This window comes from Garra rufa, chromosome 4, assembly GCF_049309525.1.
Source record: "Garra rufa chromosome 4, GarRuf1.0, whole genome shotgun sequence".
In the NCBI taxonomy this organism is placed as follows: domain Eukaryota; kingdom Metazoa; phylum Chordata; class Actinopteri; order Cypriniformes; family Cyprinidae; genus Garra; species Garra rufa.
In genome coordinates this window covers 20,053,046-20,076,968 of record NC_133364.1, presented here as the reverse complement: position 1 = coordinate 20,076,968, position 23,923 = coordinate 20,053,046, and the positions used below count along the sequence as shown (strand labels likewise).

Below are 23,923 nucleotides of genomic sequence, written 5' to 3'. Positions count from 1 at the left end.
CAAATGTTTTAAAATAGTAGGTTTACTGATTAATAGTTTAATACAGTTACTAATGCTGTACCTGGTTGTGAAGACACCTGTAGCAGGTTGATTAAGTGCATGTAGTAGCGGGACATATGAACCCAGGTCAGATGAGGGCATTTCCTGCTGTTTATCGCACGCTCAGCATCCATGAATGCCTCAGGACTGGGGATACGATTCTCAGCATTTTCTAGCCCCCCTGTCAATGAGATCAGTGCATGTACAGTTGAAGTCAAATAATATTTTACCAAAATAAGAGGGATCATACAAATTGCATGTAATTTTTTATTTAGTACTGTCCTGAATAAAATATTTCACATAGAAGACATTTACATATAGTCCACAAAAGAAAATATTAGTTGAATTTATAAAAATGACTTGAGGTCCCACAGATTCTTTGGTTTTCAGCATTTTTGTGTATTTGAACTCTTTCCAAAAATGACTGTATGATTTTGAGATTCATCTTTTCACACTGAGGACAACTGAGGGACTCATATGCAACTATTACAGAAAGTTCAAACACTCACTGATGATCCAGATGGAACAATAATGCATTACGAGCCAGGGGTTCAGAATGAAGATGGATCTCAAAATCATACAGCCATTGTTGGAAATGCTTCAAATACACAAAAATGCTGAAAAACCAAAGCATTTTTGGGACCTGAAAGATTTTTCTGAAGAACAGCAGGCAGTTTAACTATTTAAGACAAAAAAGGACTCACAACTATCGCAAAAAAAAACAAAAAACTGTGGATCATTCAGGTAACAACACTGAATCAAGTGTATGTTAACTTTTGAACGGGGTTATTTTTTATAAATTAAACTATTATTTTTTCTTGTTGACTATATGTAAATGTCTTTTATGTGAAATTCAGGTCAATACTAAAAAACAAAATAACATGCATTTTGTATGATCCCTCTTATTTTGGTCAAATAATTAACATTTTTCAGATTCTGCAAGGTGCAATGCTTAAAAATAATACCTTTATTTAGCAATTAATGCATAAATTGATTTAAAGTGACAATAAACCGAGTTTGAAATAAATGCTGTTCTTTTAAACATTCTATTCTTTAAAGAATCCTGAAAAACATCAGTTTCCACACAAATATTTAGCAGCAAAACTGCTTTCAACATTGATGATAATAAGAAATGTTTCTTGAGCTGCAAATCAGCATATTAGAATGATTTCTGAAAATCGTGTGACACTGAATGTTGCTGAAAATAAATTACATTTATATGAACATATTCAAAAAGAAATCAATTATTTTAAATTGTAACAATATTACTGTTTTTAATGAATTTTTGCAATGATTTTGTGTCAAATGTTACCACAAGGATGGAAGAGATCATTCAATGCAAAATCAGGCAGGGATTTTATTGAGGAAAGTGGTACAGGGCCTTCTGTAACTCCAGGAAATCCATGCAAATGGCCACATTTGTCAATAACTTCTGAAGTCTAGAAATCAAAAGGACACAACAAGGATAAATCATTAATATTGAAAACACTTTATACAGATGTTTGGATGATGTCCATACAGACCTTTAATGCTATCCTCAAACAAATCCAGCAGAGCAGTAGGCAGGTATCTCTGACTGTTTCCTAAGGAAACCACACATACATGTAAATAAATATTACAGAAGTACACTGCTGTTATTCTCAAACTCTGTTACATTTCACAGCACCTTGCTGGTCTCCTCAGGTGCTGGAGTCAGATTTTCAGAGGATGGGATAACCTGCTCGCACTCTTGCAAGTATATCAATGCCATTTCCAGATAGCACCTATGTGTCAATCTGAAACAAATCACAAATGCATCGCAAAAATGTGAGTCATGTTTTAAACAGAATAAGAGGAGAACATATTTAACAAACAAGTTACTTACCGCAAGCTTTGGCTAAGAGTATTGTTAAATGTGGTTAAACACCCAAAAAAGGCCTCTAGGATGTTCTGAGGATCAGTTTTTTGCATGGAAATAAGATGTCTGCCCACCACTCCTGCAAACACAAATGATCGACCATTTGGTAATGGTTTACAACACAAGATGCTAGATATCAAGATCACTCCTGATTGTTCACCTGTGCAGTAGAGGATATCAGCTTCCAGCTGGTGGTCTCTGTTGGCAGAGGCCTGAGAGATGCTAAGTGCAGACTGCAGAACTTCTTGAGCAGATATTAAGGGCCTCCAGGGTTCCTCAGCTCCCACAGAGGAACTTGACAAGGCCTGCAATGCCAAAGAGTGACCTGGAATAGAGAGGATACACAGCATAACAACATCAGAGTGAGCCTTTAAAACCATAGTAAAATAAGCTTGCATTTTTAAAAAGAAATACCCATGGAATAATCCAAAACTAAAGCAAAAAAACAACAAGCAAAATTAGTAAAACTAAAAATAAATAGTACACCAAAGGTTATTAACAAAACAAAGTTTCTATACATTAAGCAGCTAAATTAACTGCATTTTAATATTTAGAGTTATCTGTGAACTATGGAAATCAGTTACCGCCAGTGAAAAAAATAAAATAATTGCGATTTGTGTTTATATCTGGCAATTTAGACTTTAATTCTCGGAATTGTGAGTTAGTCTTGTTGTCTTGTTATTGTAACTCGCAAATGCGAGTTTATATCACACAATTTGGAGGAAAAAAAGTCTTTATGACTTTATAACATTCAATTGCAAGTTTATATCTCACACTTCTGACTTTATAACTCCCAATAGCGAGTTTATATCAAACAATTCTGAGAATTCTCAGAATTGTAAGTTTACATCTGGCAATTCTGACTTTATGTCTTTATTTCTCGCAATTGCAAGTTTATATCATATAATTCTGAGAAAAAAAATCTGATTTGCAAGTATATATCTCACAATTCTGACTTCATAACTTGCAATTGCGTGTTTATATCTCACAATTCTAACTTTATAACTTGCGATATTTGCGATATTACAATTGAGATATAAACTTGCAATTACGAGTTATAAAGTCAGAATTAAGAGATATAAACTCGCAAATCCATCTCTTTTTTAGAATTGTGTGATACAAATTTGCAGTCGCAAATTTCAAAGTATGAAATAAAATCAGAATTGTCAGATATAAACTCGCAATTGTAAGTTATAAAATTAGAATTGTGAAATATAAACAAGTTTTTTCTCAAAAGTTTTGCAAGTTTTTTCTCAAAATTGTGTGATATAAACTCACATTTGCAAATTATAATTGCAAGACAAACTCGAAATTATAAGAAATAAAGTCAGAATTACCAGATATAAACTCATAATTCTGACTTTTTTCTCAGAATTGCATGACATAAACTCGTAGTTGTGAGTGCAAAATCAGAATTATGAGATATAAACTCGTAAATCTGACTTTTTTCTCAGAATTGCGAGTTTATATCTCGCAATTGCTACTTTATAACATGCAGTTGGGATTATTACAGCAAGTCAGAATTCTAAGATATAAATGTGCAATTCTCGTTATTCTCCCCTACATATAACTCGCAGTTACAAGTTTATATCTCACAATTCTGAGAAAAAAGTCTGACTTGGGCGTTTGTATCAGAATTGTGAGATAAAAAGTAACAATAACGGGGGTTTTTTTAATTCAGTGGCAGAAACGGGCTTCCTAGAATGCTAGTTCCCCTAACTAGAATGTAAGAAAAGCATCTCAATTCTGCCTTTTTTTCCCGTCATACCAATCCGCATGGTTGTCTTTGCCAGCAGGGGGAGCTGTGGAAGATAAATATTCTTTAGGCCACACAGTAGTTCAACCTCGCCTCCTTTTTTGAGAACTATGGACTCCCCAAAGGCACAGAGCTGAAAACAAAGAACAATATTACCCTTTAAAAATATGTCTGTTGTGCTTATATGTTCAATACGGCTTAATCTAGAAGCTATAATTCTTTATCAGATCTTAACTGTCTTAACACACTTTAGATAACAAAAAAGGTGAAGTTCACATGAATTACTTTTGGATCATGCATCAACATCAACAAACATTTTGAGCATTATAATAATATCCGAAACCTGTTGCTGCAGTAGTTTCTGTGTGAGCAGATGAAGAGTCTGGCTTCCCGTTCCTCTCAGCTCACTAAGAAGTAACACAGCCTCAGCTAGAGTCATTTGAGAGCGCAGAGATAGCGCACTGCGCCCAGATAGCAAGCTCACAATCTCCTAAACAGACACATATGTCATCAGCCAACAGAAATAGCACTAAATCAAAATCAACTGTCATAACAAACTACTGACCTGTAGCACAGACGCACTGTCTTCCCTGGGTCTGCCACGGTTTGTGTTGAGTTGGACAGATTGTAGGAGCAGCAGGGCTTTAGTGTCAGGGTCTCCCCAGGCTTCGGCCTCCTCCAGACCTTCTTTCAGCATTCGGAGCGCCTCTGCACTGCTATCTGCACCTGCACAAAAAAACACAAGCTGTCAAAAAACACCAAATACCAGTTACATCCAACAACATTTCTACTACATTAAGCTTTGCAAAGCAGCTAACCAGAGCAGATAGCGGTTCCAGGGATATGGCCTACAAGGGAGCGAATCACCGCCAGCCTACAGCGCAGCCAGAAAAGAAGATCCAGGCGTTCTCTCGCTTCCGCTTCTTCTGGAACATCTCCGCTATGGAGATTGAGAACAGACTTTGCGTCCAGGGAGCTTGCCTGTACAGAAAAAAACAGAGAGATAGAATGACACTAGAAGACACACGATCTGAATTAAGCACTGAATTTATGAAAGTAAATCAGAGGTTGATTATTGCCTGATGTGCTTTGGCTCTTGATCGTCTGAGAGCAGAGGTGGGTGGTCCGGGTGGAGGCAGCGGGCGGAAATCACCTTGAAACACAGGAGACGTCTGAAGGAGCCTCAAAGCAGACACTGACAGATCTGCACTACAATAGAGAGGAAAGACATTCAGATTTACAATGAATTGAAACATATAGACATATAGACATCATACAGTCTCATATGCTCCCCAAGAGCATTTATATGATCAAAAACACAGTAATATTGTTAAATATTATTACAATTTAAAATATATATTTTTTTATTTTAACATGTGTTAATATGTAATTTATTCCTGTGATGGCAAAGCTGAATTTTCACATTTTTCAGGATTCTTCAGTGAATTTAAAGTTCAAAAGAACAACATTTATTTGGAACCTTATAAAAGTCCGTAATCCTAATTTTTAAATAAATGAATGCATGCTTGATGAATAAAATGACTAATTTCTTTAAAAAAAAAAAAACGCTAATCCCAAGCTTTGTAACAGTATTGTTCACATAGACACCCACACAACTACACAAACATCCACTCTTCCCCATGATTTACATTTTTGCACTACCTGGCAGCCATTCTGCCCTGCTGTATGTTGATATTGGACATCAACAGTCTGATCTCCACCGCCAACTCCATTTCTTCAGGATCGGTGCTCAGCGGATGTGGGGTAAAGAGCTCAGGACTAAGCAGAGCATGTGCTTCTTTTAGAAGTATAGCCTGAACGGGGCAATAAAGATACATTATTGTTCACTTTGTCCTTAATGTTCTTGGCATTTGGTAGATGCATTTATATGTGTGTTTATAGCTTTCTACTTTACAGCTATTAATGCTATAGGGTCAAATAATGTTAAAACGCTTTTATAGGCCGAGATCTGGAAGAACAATTTAACAGAAATGATAGTTGGACAGCTTTAACGGTAAAACGGAGCACCTTCACTTCTCCTAATGTGAGTTTCCTGGCACTGAGGTGGAGGCCCTTGGACTCGTCACTGGTGGAGATGTCGGGCGAACAGGAAGTGCTAGAGCGTTTCTCCTGAGATTCGGATAACTCTGTGGGTTAAAGAAAATAATTTAGTAATGTGCTATGGCGATTTATCATCTGTAACTGTCCTTAACGAGCTAGTACTGAGACGATACCTGGTGTCGGTGGCTCAGGCAGGTCATGTATAGTACTACATATAGCCAATATTAGATGAACTCTGGCCTGAAGGAGCCGCCTGGTCAATCTTGAGCCATATAGAGCTGTGATGTCTTTACTTGGCCTACTATTGACCACTTCATCCAGCACCTGAGAAAGCGATGACACAAAGCTTTATGCATTTTACAAACAGTAGAGTACAGTGCCCTCCACTGATATTGGCACCCTTGATAAATACAGCAAAGGTGGGTCTTAAAATAAATCTGCGTTGTTTATATTTTTGACCTTTCATTAAAAAAAATTACAAAATTCTAACCTATCAATGAAGTAAAGCAATTGGTGGTGGGGGGAAACTCATATTGTAAAAAAAAATTAAACGTTTTTCTCCAATGCATGTTGGCCACAATTATTGGAACCCCAAGAAATTCTTATAACTAAATTATTTCTGAAGTGTATTCATATTTATATTTTAACACACCAGGGTGACTAGGAGAATGAAATTCCTTCCTGTTCCACAGGATTATAAATATGAGGAACACAAAGGCCAGATTCCCTTAATCATTCATAACAATAAGTAAACCCAAAGAATAAGAAGTTCATGATGTGCAGAACAAGATTGTTGAGCAGCACAAAATAATAAGTGGCTGCAATAAAATATCTAAAGCATTGAACCCCCCCCCCCCCTCATTGTTTTCAATGATAGGTTAGAATTAGTTTTCTTTTTATTGAATTTATTATCAAAAGGATAAACAATGCAGATTTATTTTTACAGCCACCTTTGCTCATATTTATTAAGGGTTGTCAATGACTTGATGTATTGATCTGTAAAAACAGGTAAACTTACTTGAAGATTGGAAGGATCCAACAGTGGTTTCCCTTCAGTAAATATTTCCTTTGCCTGTGGGATTTAATGTGAATTTTCAGCATCATTACTCCAGTCTTCAATGTCACATGATACTTCAGAAATCATTTGAATATGCTAATTTGGTGCTCAAGAAACATTTCTTATTATCAAATGTTGGAAACAGTGCTGCTTAATATTTTTGTGGATACCGTAATACATTTTTTAGTATTTATTTAAAAAATAAAATGCTCAAAAGAACAGCATTTATTTGACATATCAATTTCTTTAAAAAAATTATCTTAATGACCCCAAAGATTTAAATAGTAGTGTAGTGTCATGTAAAAAGCAGATTTCACTAATAAAATGCATTTTAAAAATTGTGAATATGTTACACACTACCATTCAAAAGTTTGGGATCAGTAAGACTAATGAGTCTCTTATGCTCATCAAGGCTGTTTTTATTTGACCAAAATCTTCTAATATTGGTTTCCTATTTTAATACACTTTCAAATATTATTTATTTCTGTGACGCAGCGCTGAATTTTCATCAGCCATTGCTCCAGTCTTCAGTGTCACGTGATCCTTCAGAAATCATTCTAATATGCTGATTTATTATCAGTGTTAAAACTGTTGTGCTGCTGTTATACTTTTTTATTCTTTGATTAGTAAAAAAAATTAAAAGAACAGCATTTATTCAAAATAGAAATCTTTTCTAACAATATAAGTATTTACCATCACTTTTGCTGATTTATTATCAGTGTTAAAAGTGTTCTGCTGCTGTGATACTTTTTTATTCTTTGATTAGTAAATTTTTTTTAAAAAGAACAGCATTTATTCAAAATAGAAATCTTTTTCTAACAATATAAGTATTTACCATTACTTTATATCTATTAAACAAATATATTTATACATTTATATATAATTTATATATTGTAACAAAATTTCTACTTTGAATTTTTATTTATTAAGGAATCCTGAAAAAAAAGTATCAAAGGTCCCCAAAAAATTTAATTAAACATTTAGCAGCACAACAGTTTCCATCATTGATTGTAAATCAGCATATTAGAATGATTTTTGAAGGATCATGCTACACTGAAGACTGGAGTAATGATGCTGAAAATTCGGCTTTGCATCACAAGAATAAATTATATTTTAAAGTATATTCAATTCGAAAACTCTTATTTTAAATTGCAATAATATTTTACAAAAAAATTTTCTTTATTTTTGATCAAATAAATGCAGCCTTGATGAGCATAAGAAACTTCTTTAAAAACATAAAAAATCTTACTGATCCCAAACATTTGAACAGCACTGTATATAGATATATAGATATTTAAAAGCCTCTTAAAAATGCTTCACATTAGCCATATTAACTGTAAAGAAGATAAATGCATGTAGTGCTTTTGTCAACTGGGTATTTTTTATTGTTTACGCTGCTTTACCCAAGATGGCTTCTCCGCTCTGTAGTGGCCCCCATGAGGTTCAGGGACTTCCCTGCCAAATGTGAGACTGCTGAGTTCTTTAAACGCCTGTGTGAAGGCCCCCAACTCTGTCAACACCTTTACCTGTAAACACAAACAAACTCAATACAAACCCAACAGACACAAATCGACAAATGCATTCACTGAAAAACAGATTTACAAAATATATAAGAATATACAATGTCTTTCAAACCTTCAGTATTCTGCATGTGACAGTGAGGTGTAAATCTCGACACACTGTTTTAGCAATATACAGGTACAGAGCCAGCACAGGGAGAATCTGAAATAAGCAGTATGATGTGACATAATCTGTAAAATGCATAAATGCTGCTCTAACTATCTTAAGTGTCAATGAGTGTTGCTCTAGTACCTTGAGAAGGTGTCCTGAGTTATACAGCAAGTGGCTGACAAAAGACAAACTGGCAACAGTGGTGCCTAGATTCCCCCGATCCGGCTCAGAGAAAAGGTCGATACCTGGGATCAGCTCTGTCTCCACAGAGTATGTGGAATATGACAGGTCTGTCATCGGATGGGGCATCGAGGCCATCAGTAGGCACTGTGGAGCATATTAACTTATTAAACTCAAATTGTTGACATTGGTGCTGCTGCTGGTGGTTATAATTTCCTCAGCTGAGTTCAAAACAGACTTTTTTAACTAAGAACAGTGATTCAATTCTGACCTTGAAGAGTTTGGCAGAGAGAAGGCAGCACTTTGTGCGCTGATCGATGTTGGAAGTCAGGATATGCCTGTCATTAGAGGAGAAATCATACAGCTGTAATGGAGCACCATCACAAATACACTTTATGGTTTCTCACTTACTGTGCAATCTTGGCTGAAAGCAGAGCTCCCTGGAGACAGCCCCATATCCCAGCATGCCGCAGGGTTTCCTGAGAGGAGCTGCTGCCCCATGAGTCACCATCCCAAGATTCCAGAACTCCAGAGCTTTGCAGAGCACAGTCCAAAGCCTTACTCCAGAAAGAGTGTGCAGATCTATACATAAACAGATATTAATAAAAGATGCATTTTTATTATTCAAACGTTTGTGGCCAGTAAGATTTATTTTATAGAAATTAATAGTTTTATTTAGCAAGGGTGCATTAAATTGACCAAAAATAACAGTATGGACATGTATAATGTCACAAAATATTTCTATTTTATTTTATTAGCTGTTCTATTGAACTTTCTATTCATCAAAGAATTCTGAATTTTGTGTATACACAAGAATAGTAAGCAGCACAATTTTCAGAATAATTGCTGCTGAAAATTCAGCTTTACTATCACAGGAAATATTTTAAATTTATATTTAAATAGAAAATAGTACTGTATTTTACTGTATTTTTGATCAAATAAATGCAACCTTGGTGAGCATATGAGACTATTTTCACAAATATTAAAAAATCTCAGTGACCACATACTTCTAAAAGGTAGTGAAAATATACACTATACCAGTCTAAATTTTTTTACAATTTCTGTTTTTTAAAAAAGTCTCTTCTGCTCACCAAGCCTGCATTTATTCGTTCCAAATACAGCAAAAAACAGTAACATTTTGAAATATTTTTACTATTTAAAATAAATGTTTTCTATTTGAATATATTTTAAAATGTGATTTATTCCTGTGATTTCAAAGCTGAAATTTTAGCATCCTCACTCATCACATGATCCTTCAGAAATCATTCTAATATTCTGATTTGTGGCTCAAAAAGCATTTTTTATTATTATTATGTTGAAAACAGCTGAGTAGAATTTTTTCAGGTTTCTTTGATGAATAGACAGTTCAGAAGAACAGCATTTATCTGAAATAGAAATCTTTTGTAACATTAAAATTGTCTTTATTATTGAGATTGATCAATTTAAAGCATCCTTGCTAAATAAAATGATTAATTATTAATTCATATAATTTATATAATCCCTCAAAACACTATGAATGATATAGTGTTACAAAAGCTTTTTTTATTTAGATAAATGCTGATCTTTGGATCTTACCATTCATCAAAGAATCCTAAAAAAAATTACTTAACTGTTTTAAATGTTTTAAAATGTTTTTTCCAACAGCAAATCAGCATATTAGAATGATTTCTGAAGGATCATGTGACACTGAATTGATGACAGGAATAAATTACATTTTAAAATATATTCAAATAGAAACCAGTTATTTTAAATAGTAAAAATATTACACATTATTGCTGATTTTGCTGTATTTTGGATCAAATAAATGCAGGCTTGGTGAGCAGATGACAATTCTTGAAAAAAAAAAAAAAAATTCTTACTGTTCAAAAAACTTTTGACTAGTAGTAACTTTTCTAATTATTAATAATAAAAGCATGGTAATAATGCAATGAACATTTCATACTTTCGATTTCCATTGTAGAAATGCAGGTTTCCAAGGTCATGGAGTGCTTGGACCTGAAGGGAGTTGTACTTATTTGCTTGAAGATATTCTGCATATAACAACAAAACAACATATATCTGTACTGCAAAAGCTTGTTTATGAACAAATTCTGTTTGCAAGATCTCAAAGTTCAAAGATTCAAAGATCTCAAAGATTGGTTCTTACTAATAGCATTGTTGTAGGAAGAAAATACAGTCTGGAGCTGTGTTGGCGGCAGGGTGGTGCTGTAGATGGAGCCCAGAGAGCTGAAGTCCTCAGCTGACAGGTTTGGAGGGCTGACGCCTGGCGGGGTGCTGGCTGCCATGCTGAATTCCACTCTTCCCTGCGGAATGCCGCTGGTCTCTTTAGAGAACGGCACCTCAACATATGCTTAGGCCACATATAAAGGGTATGATTGTTAGTTTATACAAAATAGAGTTACATACACTGCCGTTCAAAAGTTTGGGATCAGTAGGGTTTTTTTTGCTAATCAAGGCAGAATTTATTTGATTAAAAATACAGAAAAAAAACAGTAATATTGTGAAATATTATTGCAATTTAAATTAGCGGTTTTCTATTTTAATATACTTTAAAATAGAATTTATTCCTGTGATGCAAAGCTGGATTTTCAGCATCATTACTCAAGTCTTCAGTGTCACATGATCCTTCAGAAATTATTATAATATGCTGATTTACTATCAAAGTTGGAAACAGTTGTGCTGCTTAATATTTTTTTGGAAACGTGATGGTTTTTTCAGGATTCTTTGATGAGTAAAACAGCATCTGTTTAAAATAAAAATATTTTGTAACAATATACACTACCGTTCAAAGGTTGGTAAATTTGTACTTTCTTTCTGCAAGGACGTGTTAAATTCATTTAAAAAAGTGATACTTATATTGTTAGAAAAGATTTCTATTTTCTAATAAATCTAATAAATTCTGACTTTTTATACATCAAAGAATCCTGAAAAGTATCACAGGTTCACAAAATAGCAAACTGTTATTTTACATTACAATAATATTTCATAATATTACTTTTTTTCTGTATTTTGATCAAATAAATAGAATTTTGATGAGCATGAAAGACTTTAAAAAACATTAAAAATCTTACTGATCCCAAATTTTTGAATGGCAGTGTATATAGTACATATAGTTGTTTATTATAGTTTTAAGTCCTAGAACACAGAAGAGAAATATCAAAAATAGCAGTTTTCAATTTAGAAGTAAAATAAAGTTTGTGGTTGTAACTTTTTCTAATTTATGTATATTTTAATATGAAAGCCTTTTCAAGTGATGCTCACCACGGACCTTCTTTTACCCACAAATTGAAAACCATGATTCTAAAAACAAAGCATAGAAAATGAATGTCTTTGTTATATTTAACATATGTTTTATTACATAAGTCTGGGGTTTGTAAGATTATTCTTTTAAAACTCACCAAGGCTTATGATATGATCAAAAATATAATATGTTGATTTGATGCACATCATGATTATTATCAATGGTGAAAACAGCTTAATACTTAGTGGAAACTGTGATAGACTTTTTCCTGATTCTTTGAGGAATAGAAAATGTCTTTACTGACATATTTGATTAAGTGAATATGTCCTTGCTGAATAAAAGTATTGATTTCTTTCAAGAAACCCCAAGTTTAGCACTGTGTGTAAGACTTACAGTGCTGTGTGTCAGCCAGTAGCAGCAGTAGTAGAGTTCGGCTGTGCTGAAAGGTCAGCAGTGTGTGATTTCTTTTCTCCAGAGTCTGTCTGAAACAGTGCAGTGTGTCCTCTACATCCAACGGTACACACACCAGACGCATGGCTCTCTTCACATCTGCAGTAAATTATAAATCACACACGTAAAACTTAAATGTAGTCTTTTTAAAAACTGAATTATACATTATACATTGAGGTCATTATACATGACCCAAATAAGACATGGAAAAAATGGACAAAATGGTAAATTAATCAGAAAATAAATGGGACCTGGCAACCCTTCTTTGTACCTGCAAGATTCTTGGGCTCTGGTTCAGCATCATTTGCAGTGATCATAATCTGAGCTCTTCCACAGGGAAAAAGTAACTGTCTGCTTGCATAATTTCTGCAGGTCACCTACGGATGTCAGTCACAAAATGTAGACTTTTTTCCAACTCTAATGTATGCACAACTGGAATATTCATTACAAAGGTTTGCATTTGACAGGCTGTGAACTCAAAATGTTAAGCAGTTCTTGTCAAACCTAATCAGAATGATGTGAATGTGATCATTTCTGTCTACCTTCTCTCCAGAGATCATCTCAGTGTAGGTGAAGTGAGGTTGAGGGGCTGGAGGCCCCCCAAAACAGCTGATCCGGTCCAACAGCCTCCTCTGTGCATGCACCAAAACAGGTGTTACCGTGTGAGAGTAGCGCTCTCTGAAACCCAAGAAACATTGTAGTTCAATAGCTACACTTTTTCAAGATGAATAAGTGAATATTTTGATCACTTGTTTACTTTCAGCAAGTATAGAAATTAATGCTACATCAGTGAGTTAACAGCATACCGAGTGTATGTATTGAAAAGTAAGGCAAGGTGGGCGAGATTCTCCCACTTGGCCTGATAGTACAGAAGCTCCAATGTGTGCAGGACCAGAGTCCTCAGCCAGCGATGATCTACCATTGTCCCATCATCCACTGGGGCAGAGAAATACAAGCTGCCCTCAAGCTCTACATCTTCATCATCATAAACATTCCATAGCTAGAGAATACAAAGAAAACAAATAGGAAATATATCTTAACAGTTTAGAAACAATTTTCTCAGAATTGTGAGATATAAACTCACAATTCCGAATCATAAAGTCACAATAGCGGAATATAAAGTCACAATTGTGAGAAATAAAGTCAGAATTGCAAGATAAAAACTCTCAATTTGGAATTTTTTTCTCTCAAATATGAGTTTGCATCTCGCAATTCTGACTTTTATCTTAGAATTGTGAGATATAAACTCGAAATTGTAAGTTATAAGGTCAATTCTGTTATAAAGTCACAATTCTGAGAAAAGGGTCACAATTGTGAGACATAAACTCACAAATCTGAGAAAAAAAATTCACAATTTTGAGTTTATATTTCGGAATTCTGATTTTTTTCTCAGAATTACGAGTTTATATCATGCAAATCTGACTTAATAACTCACAACTGCATGTTATAAAGTCAAAATTGCAAGAACTAACCTCAATTCTGAAAAGAAAATGTCAAAATTCTGAGAAAAATTTCGGAATTCTGACTTTTTTCTAAAAAATACATTTATATCTATCAATTCTGATTTAATAACTTGCTATTGCATGTTATAAAGTCAAAATTGCAAGAAATAACCTTAATTCTGAGAAAAAACTCACAATTGCAAGATAAGTTCACAATTATAAGAAAAAAAGTGAGAATTCTGAGTTTATATCTCGCAAATTCTGACATTTTGCTCAGAATTGTATACACTACTAGTCTTCTCAGAACTACGAGTTTATATCTAGCATATGACTTAATTTCTCATAATTGTGAGTTTATATCTCACAATTCTGATAAAAAAGTCAGAATTGTGAGATAAAAAGTTGCAATTATATAGTGTGTATATATATTTTTTAAGTCATCTTGCATATATATCTATGTATCTCTATCTATCTATCTATCTATCTATCTATAGTATAATTATATAAATTTAATATTTATATAATCATTAATCTAACTCAAACTTATTCAGTGGTCTTTCAAGTCAATAAAGTTGAGAACCACTGCTCTAGAGGTGATGTTGATTTACCTTCAGCTTCTCCATCATGTCCATGAGAAGATCTGCAGCCAGTACTAGTAGAGGAGTGATCACTGTATACAGCTGCTCTATCGGCAGACGACTGACATTGGCATCAGGGCCTTGGGCTCGCTCCACCATCAGGACCAGTGTGCTGGATTGGTCCCAGAAAGTCCTACATGCCCATTGTAAAGTTGTCCAGTGACCCCAGCGATGTGCCAGCACCTAGTGGAAAAAAATAGGAGACAGTGTTTGTAGAATCACAAGATAAAGTGCATGGCAAATTAGGGCTATTAAAATAAATTACATTTACCATTGCTCTGCGCATGTGTACAGAGGCTTTGTTGAGTGTGTCCAGTAACTGAGAGGTGGTTTGATGAGCAAGAGTGCTGTCAGCTTTAGGGTTGTGGGTGTCCACTTCACCTTCCACGTCACTATCTGCATAGTTGAACTCCTCGTCACTGCTATTTGGTTCTTCTGAGGACGCAGTGTAAAGCAGGATAATCATATACTGCATCTATTTGTAATTATTGACACTATAATTCAAAGGTTGGGGTCAGTAAGAAACTTTTGTTAAGACATTAATACTTTTTTCAATGTTTGTTAAAGGGAACCCTGGGTATTAAGACTTAAATGGCTTAAATGGATAGTTCACCCAAAAATTAAAATTTGATGTTTATCTGCTTACCCCCAAGGCATCCAAGATGTAGGTGACTTTGTTTCTTCAGTAGAACACAAACAAAGATTTTTAACTCAAACTGTTGCCGTCTGTCAGTCATATAGTGGCAGTCAATGGGCACCAAATCTTTGAGAGTAAATCTTTGAGACTGTTTTGTTTCTTAACACCTCAATGTATCGTCACAAGCCGCATGGTTTAATTTGGTTTTGTCTGTGTATTTTTTTTACTTTTTAAGATTTGGTGCCCATTGACTGCCATTATATGACTGACAGACTGCAACGGTTTGAGTTAAAAATCTTTGTTTGTGTTCCACTGAAGAAACAAAGTCACCTACTTTTTGGATGCCCTGGGGGTAAGCAGATAAACATCCAATTTTCATTTTGGGTGAACTATCCCTTTAATATAACATAAATGATGTCTCTTCCTGAAATATGTAGTAGAAAACCAATGAGAGATTTACGTTATTTACAAATTTTACATTGTTTTATATATATTTTGGACTATGCCCAAAATACCCACCTTGATTAGTGTCTTTAACTTTGTGGTTCACTTCTTTTTTGTGAGCATGGCGTCTACGACGGGGTACAGCTTTGGGATGTGGAAGCATCAGTTCAGGTGGCCTGATGTGCTGTGGAACGTTCTTCCACATAATCATCATTCCACAGTGAGCCAGAGAAAAGAAAGACTGCGAAAGCTGACTGAAACTGGAAAGGATAGAAAATAGCTCAAGTTTTAATCGAATCGGTCCAGAGAAAACAATAATCAAGAGGTATTACCATAACAGAAAAATAAACTTGATATTACGATGATCTTGAGGTTGAAGACCCAAACTGACAACACTGCTGACTATTTGGCATTTTTCAGTTTTGATGTTGGATCTAAGTACCAGAGCTTTGGAGGTGGTCTCAGGTTCCTTTTCAGGAGGCCTAGGTGGGCACAAGCCAGACTCAGATTGACATGGCAACGCCACAGTGAATCCTCAGAGCGCATCTGTCTCAGCTTCCAGAGGCGCTGATGTCTTCTGATAAGAGCAGCCAGTTGACTTAGCAGGATGTCCACAGCTTTGACCTCTCTGAGAGACACAATGGCAATCACAGATCAAGTTTTAAATATGTAACCATGTACAAATCAAAAGTTTGGGGTCAATTAAAGAATTTAAAGAAATTAATACTTTATAATACTATGTCTGAAGGATCATGTGATACTGAAGACTGGAGTAATGGCTGCTGAAAATTCAGCTTTGCCATCACACTTTTACTGTATTTTTGCTGGTCAAATAAATGCAGCCTTTGAAAGCATAAGAGACTGTTTCAAAAACTTTTGAATGTTAGTGTACAAGGCTGCACATTAAAAATACATTTTAAAGATTAAATGTTTCACTATTTTGCAAGAAGGGCTGAATATTAATTTACTTTTCAGAGTTCTGGCTCTTGAATGCAATCAGAAGTTTCTTCTGTAGCAACTTCCTGCCATCCCAAAATGTGCCACCTTTTTGTTTCTGAAACATAGATTCAGGGCATTTAAAAAAACTGCAAGAGAGTATGAATTTAATGTGTTTAAATGTGTTCAAATGTGCACATTTTATGAAACAGAAGCTTACTTTGATATTATACTCAATCACAGAGGTTGTAAAGTCTTTAAACTCCTCCCCTGGAAGACCTGAGGTCTTCTTCAGTCCGAACAAAGCCTCATCACGTCTAGAGATATTACAAAACGCAATTAAATGTATTGTAACTCAAAACACCTACACACTCATTCCAAGCATGTACTACACAAACACACACCTGCTAAGCCAGTTCAAGATATTCTGCTCCCATTGCAACACCAGATCCAGCTCATCTTCTAGCAGGGCTTTCTGGAGCAAGTGCACAACGAACTCCAGAAAACAAGACTTTTGCTTGAATTTCATCACTAGATTGATCACACACAAATGCAAATACACAAAATGAGTGTACGATAGCTCATTCAATGAATCAGATTTTCTGCATTATGTTGTTTTTCTGTTACCTTCTTTGAAGGCTTGCTGGAGGGGGCTGTTTTCAATCACCATGTAGAGTACAACAGGGTCTTCCTGTCCAGTAAGCTCACATCCATCAGACCCTGCATCAAAAGCAACATAACATACTTTTCAGTTATTGTTTACTATATTTTTACACATTGGCTTCCTGATCTAAAATACAGTATAAGGAAAAAGATGGACCTGTTTTGTTCCAGGAAGCAGCATCATGGTTTTCTAATGTTTCTGCATGCATGGTTTTCATGCCAATGGCTTCTAAAACCTTTAGCTGCTCATTCGGCCCCTCATCATGGATGGAAGCTGTCTTCTTCTGAAAATCAAACGCACATGCACTGACATTAATATTTATTAAAGCAGCACAGAGGGTCTGTAATAAACAAGACACTTTATGCACCCCATCCAGCTCCACTGATGATGTTTTTTTGGCGGGTTGCTGAGGGGGCTCCATGATCTCCTGAAGAAGCTTCATTCCCAGCTCAAACACAGATGATGCCATACGACTCTCCTCAGTGGAATGCAAGCTCTGAAAGAAAACATTGCCATTTCTAACATTCCTAAGGTGACATCAACAGGATGTTGGATGAAATAAACATACACTACTAAAAGTTCACCCAAAAATGAAAATTCTGTTAATAATTACTCACTCTCATGTCAAACCCATAAGACCTTCGTTCATCTTCAGAACACAAAGTAATTTATTTTAAATGAAATCCGAGAGCTTTCCGATTCTGAATAGACAGCAACGCGACTGGCACGTTCAAGCCCCAGAAAGGCAGTAAGGACATCATTAACATTGTCCATGGAGACAGAAGAGAATAAATTGTTCAATAAAGTTATTATTTTTGTTTTCTTTATGCACAAAAAGTATTCTCGTAGCTTCATAAAATTAAGGTTGAAACACAGATGTCACATGAACTATTTTAAAGATGTCCTCCTAACTACTATTCTAGGCCTTAAACGTGGTAGTTGCAGTGTTATCTATGCAAGGAGAAAAAGCTCTCGGATTACATAAAATATATCCTAATTTATGTTCTGAAGATGAACAAAGGTCTTACGGGTTTGGAACGACATGAACGTGATTAAATAATGACAGAATTTTCATTTTTGGGTGAACTATCACTTTAACAGGTGAGCAGTATGTTATATGTAATCACTACCTTGGTTAAATAATATGTCATACAGGCAACCATGTGCTCCAGGGACTCTCTGGTGGCAACAGGTCGTTTCTGTTTGATGACTTCTGGAATCTCCAGCAGCACTGTAAAGCACTTCAGCAGCACCTAAAACACACAGAAGCAATGAAGCATCAAAATTCACCTTTGCTATTGCAAGGCCATATGTGACCCTGGACCACAAAACCAGTCATAAGGGTCAATTTTTTAAATTGAGATTTATACCTCATCTAAAAGCTGATTAAAAACTTTTTGCTGATATATAGATTGTTAGGACAATATTTGAGATACAACTATTTGCAAATCTGCAATCTAAGGGTGCAAAAAAAAACTAAATACTGAGAAAATCACCTTTAAAGTTGTCCAAATGAAGTTCTTAGCAATGCATATTACTAATCCAAAATTACGTTTTGATATATTTACAGTAGGCAGTTCACAAAATATTTTCATGGAACATGATCTTTACTTAATATCCTAATAATTTTTTTGGCATAATAGGAAATTTGATCATTTTGACTCTGATACAAATATACCCATTCTACTTAAGACAAATGTTTCACCTATACTCAAACAATCAAATCTTTCAGGCCAGAACCTAAAAGACAGAACAGACAGGCTTATTTACTGACACTTGTATTTATAAAAGTAGTCACCTCTATGACAGGCTCTGAAGGGATCTGGCTGAAGATTAGTGGAGTGAGAAGGCCATAACAGCTTACTACAGCCTGCAGGGCTCCACCGCTGTCACTGAGGTGCAGAGCAAGATCAATGGCCACCAGCATCCGTTCACACTCTGCAAGTCTGGCCTCCTGCGATGGATGGCCAAACAGAGCAGATAGAAAGACTAGGGTAATTTATTTGCGAATAACTGGGCTTTATTATCAGTTTTAAGGAAACATAAACCATTATAAGGCTGATTTCACTTTGTTCACCAACCTGGCCCCAGATCAAAGGCCCCCCATCAGAGAGACTGTCACAGAATAGTGCCCCCTCTTGGATCTGAATATCTGTCTGAATGAAGATAGTGGAGAAAAACAGCTGCTGTAGGAGAGAAGAAGAAAGCTGCAGGGTCTCTGGGCGAAGTCTGTATCAAATAAAAAAGAAGACAATGAAACAAATATTTGATTAGACACATGATCTTAAATTATATGTGACTCTCGACCACAAAACAAGTCATAAGGGTAATTTTTTTTTAAAATTGAGATTTATACATCATCTGAAAACTGAATCGATAAGTTTTCCATTTATGTATGATTTGTTGAGATAAAACTATTTGAAAATTTGGAATCTGAGGGTACAAAAAAAAATATTCCGAAAACTTGCTTTAAAGTTGTCCAAATTAAGTTCTTAGCAATGCATATTACTAATGATAAATTAAGTTTTGATATATTTATGGTAGCAAATTTACAAAATATCTTCATGGAACATGATCTTTACTTTACTTACCTAATGATTTTTGGCATAAAAGAAAAATTTATAATTTTGATCCATACAATGTATTGTTGGCATTTGCTGCAAATATTCCAATGCTACTTACAACTGGTTTTGTGGACCAGAGTCACATATTATATTGAATCAAACCTTGTTTGAGCCAGTCCTTCAAGACAGGCTTCTTGCTCTGGCTCTGGACCCTCAGGATTTGAGCTTGGGGGAAGAGTGAAGTGGCTCCAAAGCTCATTACAAGCTCTTTTGGCAAGGGAGTTGACTCCAGTCTGATAAGCCACCTAAACAACATAAACCTGACATTAATTGGTTGGCTATTTAAGGTGGCGCACAATTAAGTTCAATACACATACCTGAGCTATGTGGGCCCAGGTTGTTAGTAGTGGGAGAGGCAGGGAGGCCAGTAGAGGCCTGGAGGTCTCTCCAATGGCACCACCCACCATTTTCCCCTGAGCATTAAAAGCAGCCACTGCAAAAATGTACTTCTTTTCAGGTTCCAACCCATCTACATGAAGTAAACGTTCACCTCTGGCAGGAATCTGGTTGAAACATACATTTCATTTCAGATATTGAGTATGAATAGGCTGAAAGGTAAAACAATATAAATAGACTAAGTATGAAAACCCTACCAAATCTCCAGTCCCACACAAGTAGCAGTCTTGAAGTCGTACTTTAAGGTTGACACCCTTTGCCTCTCTTGCATAAATACAGTACCAGCTAACCTAGATCAGGTTAACAGTAAATTGTGTTATTCAGCATTTACTCCTGAACATCAAGGAATAAATTCAAGAAAGTGATTCTTATAGAAAAGATGTGACAACCTCTTGCTCGAGTGCGTATGGTGCAGGTTTGAAGGTCATGGAGCGGTTGGAGCGTAAGAGGAGTATTGGGGCTGGTGGGGGCTGTCTCTTCTCTGCCATTCCTAAACTATTCTGTGAAGGAAATGCACAACTAACCAACCTCTTCTCTTCAAGCTCAGCTTTCTCCAATAGCGTTATGGCCTCCTGGAGAGATTAAAAAATCATGAGTTTACATCATGTTATGTTGATGTGACACTAATTGTTTGGAGTTGACATGAAATACTAACTTCAAGTATTTTCTTGGTCTCTCTGCTCATCTGGTTCTTTCTGAATGCCAATAAGGCCTTCTGCGCTAGGAAAACACACTTGGAGATGTTGTTCTTCTTGATTTTTTCACGTACCGCAGCATCTGTTAAAAAGAGTACATTTTGGTTAAAACTGACTACTTGTTTTGGTGCCAATTTGTTAATGTTACATTTTGAGCTGGAAACTCACCTCCTGTAGGTCTGTTTGTTTCTGAAGCCTGTGCTCGATTAATATGTGACTTTTTAAACTCCATCAAACTCATCTCGTCTGAGGAGAACAAACAAATATGACAAATTCAATGACATGCTTTCAAATGTGTTTTACTGAGATGTTGAAAGTTTGCATGTCTCTCTGACCTGACCAGGAATCAGATAGTTTGAGAGTGAGTCTGTGTTGAAACACCAGCAACTCCAGGTGTAAATCCATGGAAAGGGCAGTAAGCTCAGAGGTACTGCTGCTCTCTGGGATTCTGTTGCTCTTGGAACTCATATTGTCAGAAAACTTCTGTGGTTAAGAAATTATAAAGCATGCTCATTTTATCTGTAACAAAAAGTAACAGCTTGTTTTGCAACAAAACGTTCTTGCCTGCATGAACACTTCGTCAAACACAGCAGAACCCCTATAAAGTGACCTGGCCCGCCCTCTGGACACACAGTCTACAGCTCGTTCCACCAAATCCAAAGCAGTCTGCAGCTGTTCAGTTCTGGACCTCTGCAAACATGTTGAAAATATAGTTTTATTAGGGTTACACCCTCATACAATTCCATTAAACTGCATTACATTTGGTTGGTTTGAATGCAATCTGAGATTCGAAGGTAATTTTACTTGTTTATATTCTAAATGGTGAATCTGAAACTGCTTATGATGCTACAAGATAAACATTCAGTAGGGTTCATTTTATATTTCTACTCGTGGGACAACATACCATAAACAGGGAGCTTGCTGATTTTCCAACAGGGATGGACTCTTCACTATCTTCAGTGGTGGCTACAGAAAGAAAAACAGAAAGAAAAATCCTAAATATGTGACCCTGGACCCCAAAACCAGTCATAAGGTTAAATTTTACAAAACTGAGATATATACATAATTTGAAAGCTCAATAAATAAGCTTTCTGTTGATGTATGGTTTGTTAGGATAGGACAATATTTGGCCGAGATACATTTATTTGAAAATTAGGAATCTGAGGGTGCAAAAAATCAAAATACTGAGAAAATCACCTTTAAAGTTCTCCAAATTAGGTTCTTAACAATGCATATTACTAATCAAAAATGACATTTTGATATATTTACAGTAGGAATTTTACAAAAAATCTGCATAGACATGATCTTTACTTAATTTCCTAATGATTTTTGGCATAAAAGAAAAATCAAAAATTTTGACCCATGCAATGTATTTTTGGCTATTGCTACAAATATACCCCAGCGACTTAAGACTGGTTTTGTGGTCCAGGGTCACATATATACAACTACAAGTGCAAAATAAATATTGTTCAAAAGTTTGGAATGGGATCTTTTAAATGTTTTCCTATGCTTCCAAATGCTGCATTTATTTGATTACAAAATTGTGAAATATTATTAAAATTTAAAATTGATTTCTATTGTAATACATTACAAATTTTAATTTATTCCTTTAATGACAAAGCTGAATTTTCAGCAACCATTACACTAGTCTTCAGTGTCACAAGATATCCTTTTCAAGAGTTTACATACACTTGATTCTTAACACTGTGTTGTTACCTGAATGATCCACAGCTGTGTCTTTTTTTTGTGATAGTTGTTCATGAGTCCCTTGTTTGTCCTGAACACTTAAACTGCCTTCTTCAGAAAAATCCTTCAGGTCCCACAAATTCTTTGGTTTTTCAGCCTTTTTGTGTATTTTAACCCTTTCCATCAATGACTGTATAATTTTGAGATCCATCTTTTCACACTGAGGACAACTGAGGGGCTAATATGCAACTATTAAAAAAGGTTTAAACCACTCACTGATGCTTCAGAAGGAGACACAATGCATTGAGAGCTGAGAGTTGAAAACTTTTTGAATTTGAAGATCAGGGTAAATTTAACTTACTAATCATGTAAGTATGTTCTGTAGCTTCTGAAGGGCAGTACTAAATGAAAAAAAAAAGATATTTAGGCAAACTAAGAATAAAGTACACATTCTGTTCAAAGGTTTACAGCTTTGGCTCTCAATGCATTGTTTTTCCTTCTGGCATATGAGTCCCTCAGTTGTCCTCAATGTGAAAAGATGGATCTCAAAATCATACAGTCATTGCTGGAAAGGGTTCAAATACACAAAAAATGCTTAAAAACCAAAGAATTTGTGGGACCTAAAGGATTTTTCTGAAGAATAGTGGGCAGTTTAACTGTTCAGGACAAACAAGGTACTCAAGAACAACTATCACTAAAAAAAAAAACAGCTGTGGATCATTTAGGTAACAACACAGTATTATGAATCAAGTGTATGTAAACAGGGTCATTTTTATAAATGCAACTATTATTTTCTCTACATGTAAATGTCTTTTATATGAAATACCTTATTCAGGTCAGTATTAAATAACAAATAACTTGGATTTTGTATGATCCTTCTTATTTTGGTAAAATAATTACCATTTAGCAGATTCTGGAAGGTGTATGTAAACTTTTGACCGCAACTGTACAGTATGTGGCACATGGTACCTGTCTTTCTCCCAGACTGTGGTGGGGCATCCGCGCTGGTTTCCAGCACCATGGCCAGTCTCAGAGTTATTTCAGTCACTAATATGAAGTCTACTTCAACCAGCTTGTGCTCATGGGCCACTTCACACAACAAAATCAGGGTCTCCACCCACTATGGAACAACACACTTACATGTTATAGATTCAACAACTAATGATATAAAGCAGTAGCTCCATGATTGCTTATAAAATGTACAAAGCCTCTCATAATAAGCAATTTATATTTAATGTTAATTTAAACAATAACCTGGTCATGGTTTGCTATCCTTCCCAGGTAGCGCACAGGGTCATAGTGTCTCGACTGTGCTCTTTGAAAGACAGTTTTGCATTTAGCCCAAAAGAAGAGCACAATGTCCAACACCAAGTCTGCATCTGGCTGGATATCCTATTTGGAAACAAATA

The 23,923-nt window shown here is 35.4% G+C and overlaps 1 protein-coding gene across 1 annotated transcript in view; it reads right to left on the bottom strand.

Moving 5' to 3' along the window:
* Nucleotides 1-23,923, bottom strand: part of cfap54 (cilia and flagella associated 54) — a 31,726-nt gene that overhangs the window by 3,287 nt on the left and 4,516 nt on the right. The window contains exons 14-63 of the mRNA XM_073839204.1: nt 23,769-23,906; nt 23,484-23,634; nt 21,733-21,794; nt 21,393-21,518; nt 21,164-21,311; nt 20,997-21,074; nt 20,789-20,910; nt 20,523-20,705; nt 20,331-20,423; nt 20,055-20,240; nt 19,840-19,982; nt 19,195-19,342; nt 18,912-19,067; nt 18,244-18,366; nt 17,481-17,609; nt 17,270-17,396; nt 17,077-17,169; nt 16,854-16,980; nt 16,670-16,766; nt 16,482-16,567; nt 15,956-16,141; nt 15,589-15,773; nt 14,704-14,867; nt 14,403-14,615; nt 13,159-13,352; nt 12,895-13,030; nt 12,624-12,729; nt 12,296-12,451; nt 10,808-11,011; nt 10,604-10,691; nt 9,073-9,243; nt 8,933-8,999; nt 8,623-8,808; nt 8,446-8,532; nt 8,214-8,336; nt 6,772-6,825; nt 5,927-6,077; nt 5,721-5,839; nt 5,355-5,506; nt 4,772-4,901; nt 4,511-4,673; nt 4,258-4,418; nt 4,036-4,182; nt 3,705-3,825; nt 2,097-2,261; nt 1,904-2,015; nt 1,706-1,814; nt 1,563-1,622; nt 1,352-1,478; nt 62-220 (exon numbers count right to left, since the gene is read on the bottom strand). Of these exons, the coding sequence (XP_073695305.1) occupies nt 62-220; nt 1,352-1,478; nt 1,563-1,622; nt 1,706-1,814; nt 1,904-2,015; nt 2,097-2,261; nt 3,705-3,825; nt 4,036-4,182; nt 4,258-4,418; nt 4,511-4,673; nt 4,772-4,901; nt 5,355-5,506; nt 5,721-5,839; nt 5,927-6,077; nt 6,772-6,825; nt 8,214-8,336; nt 8,446-8,532; nt 8,623-8,808; nt 8,933-8,999; nt 9,073-9,243; nt 10,604-10,691; nt 10,808-11,011; nt 12,296-12,451; nt 12,624-12,729; nt 12,895-13,030; nt 13,159-13,352; nt 14,403-14,615; nt 14,704-14,867; nt 15,589-15,773; nt 15,956-16,141; nt 16,482-16,567; nt 16,670-16,766; nt 16,854-16,980; nt 17,077-17,169; nt 17,270-17,396; nt 17,481-17,609; nt 18,244-18,366; nt 18,912-19,067; nt 19,195-19,342; nt 19,840-19,982; nt 20,055-20,240; nt 20,331-20,423; nt 20,523-20,705; nt 20,789-20,910; nt 20,997-21,074; nt 21,164-21,311; nt 21,393-21,518; nt 21,733-21,794; nt 23,484-23,634; nt 23,769-23,906 (6,712 nt within the window). The remainder of the gene's footprint in view (nt 1-61; nt 221-1,351; nt 1,479-1,562; nt 1,623-1,705; nt 1,815-1,903; nt 2,016-2,096; nt 2,262-3,704; nt 3,826-4,035; nt 4,183-4,257; nt 4,419-4,510; nt 4,674-4,771; nt 4,902-5,354; nt 5,507-5,720; nt 5,840-5,926; nt 6,078-6,771; nt 6,826-8,213; nt 8,337-8,445; nt 8,533-8,622; nt 8,809-8,932; nt 9,000-9,072; nt 9,244-10,603; nt 10,692-10,807; nt 11,012-12,295; nt 12,452-12,623; nt 12,730-12,894; nt 13,031-13,158; nt 13,353-14,402; nt 14,616-14,703; nt 14,868-15,588; nt 15,774-15,955; nt 16,142-16,481; nt 16,568-16,669; nt 16,767-16,853; nt 16,981-17,076; nt 17,170-17,269; nt 17,397-17,480; nt 17,610-18,243; nt 18,367-18,911; nt 19,068-19,194; nt 19,343-19,839; nt 19,983-20,054; nt 20,241-20,330; nt 20,424-20,522; nt 20,706-20,788; nt 20,911-20,996; nt 21,075-21,163; nt 21,312-21,392; nt 21,519-21,732; nt 21,795-23,483; nt 23,635-23,768; nt 23,907-23,923) is intronic.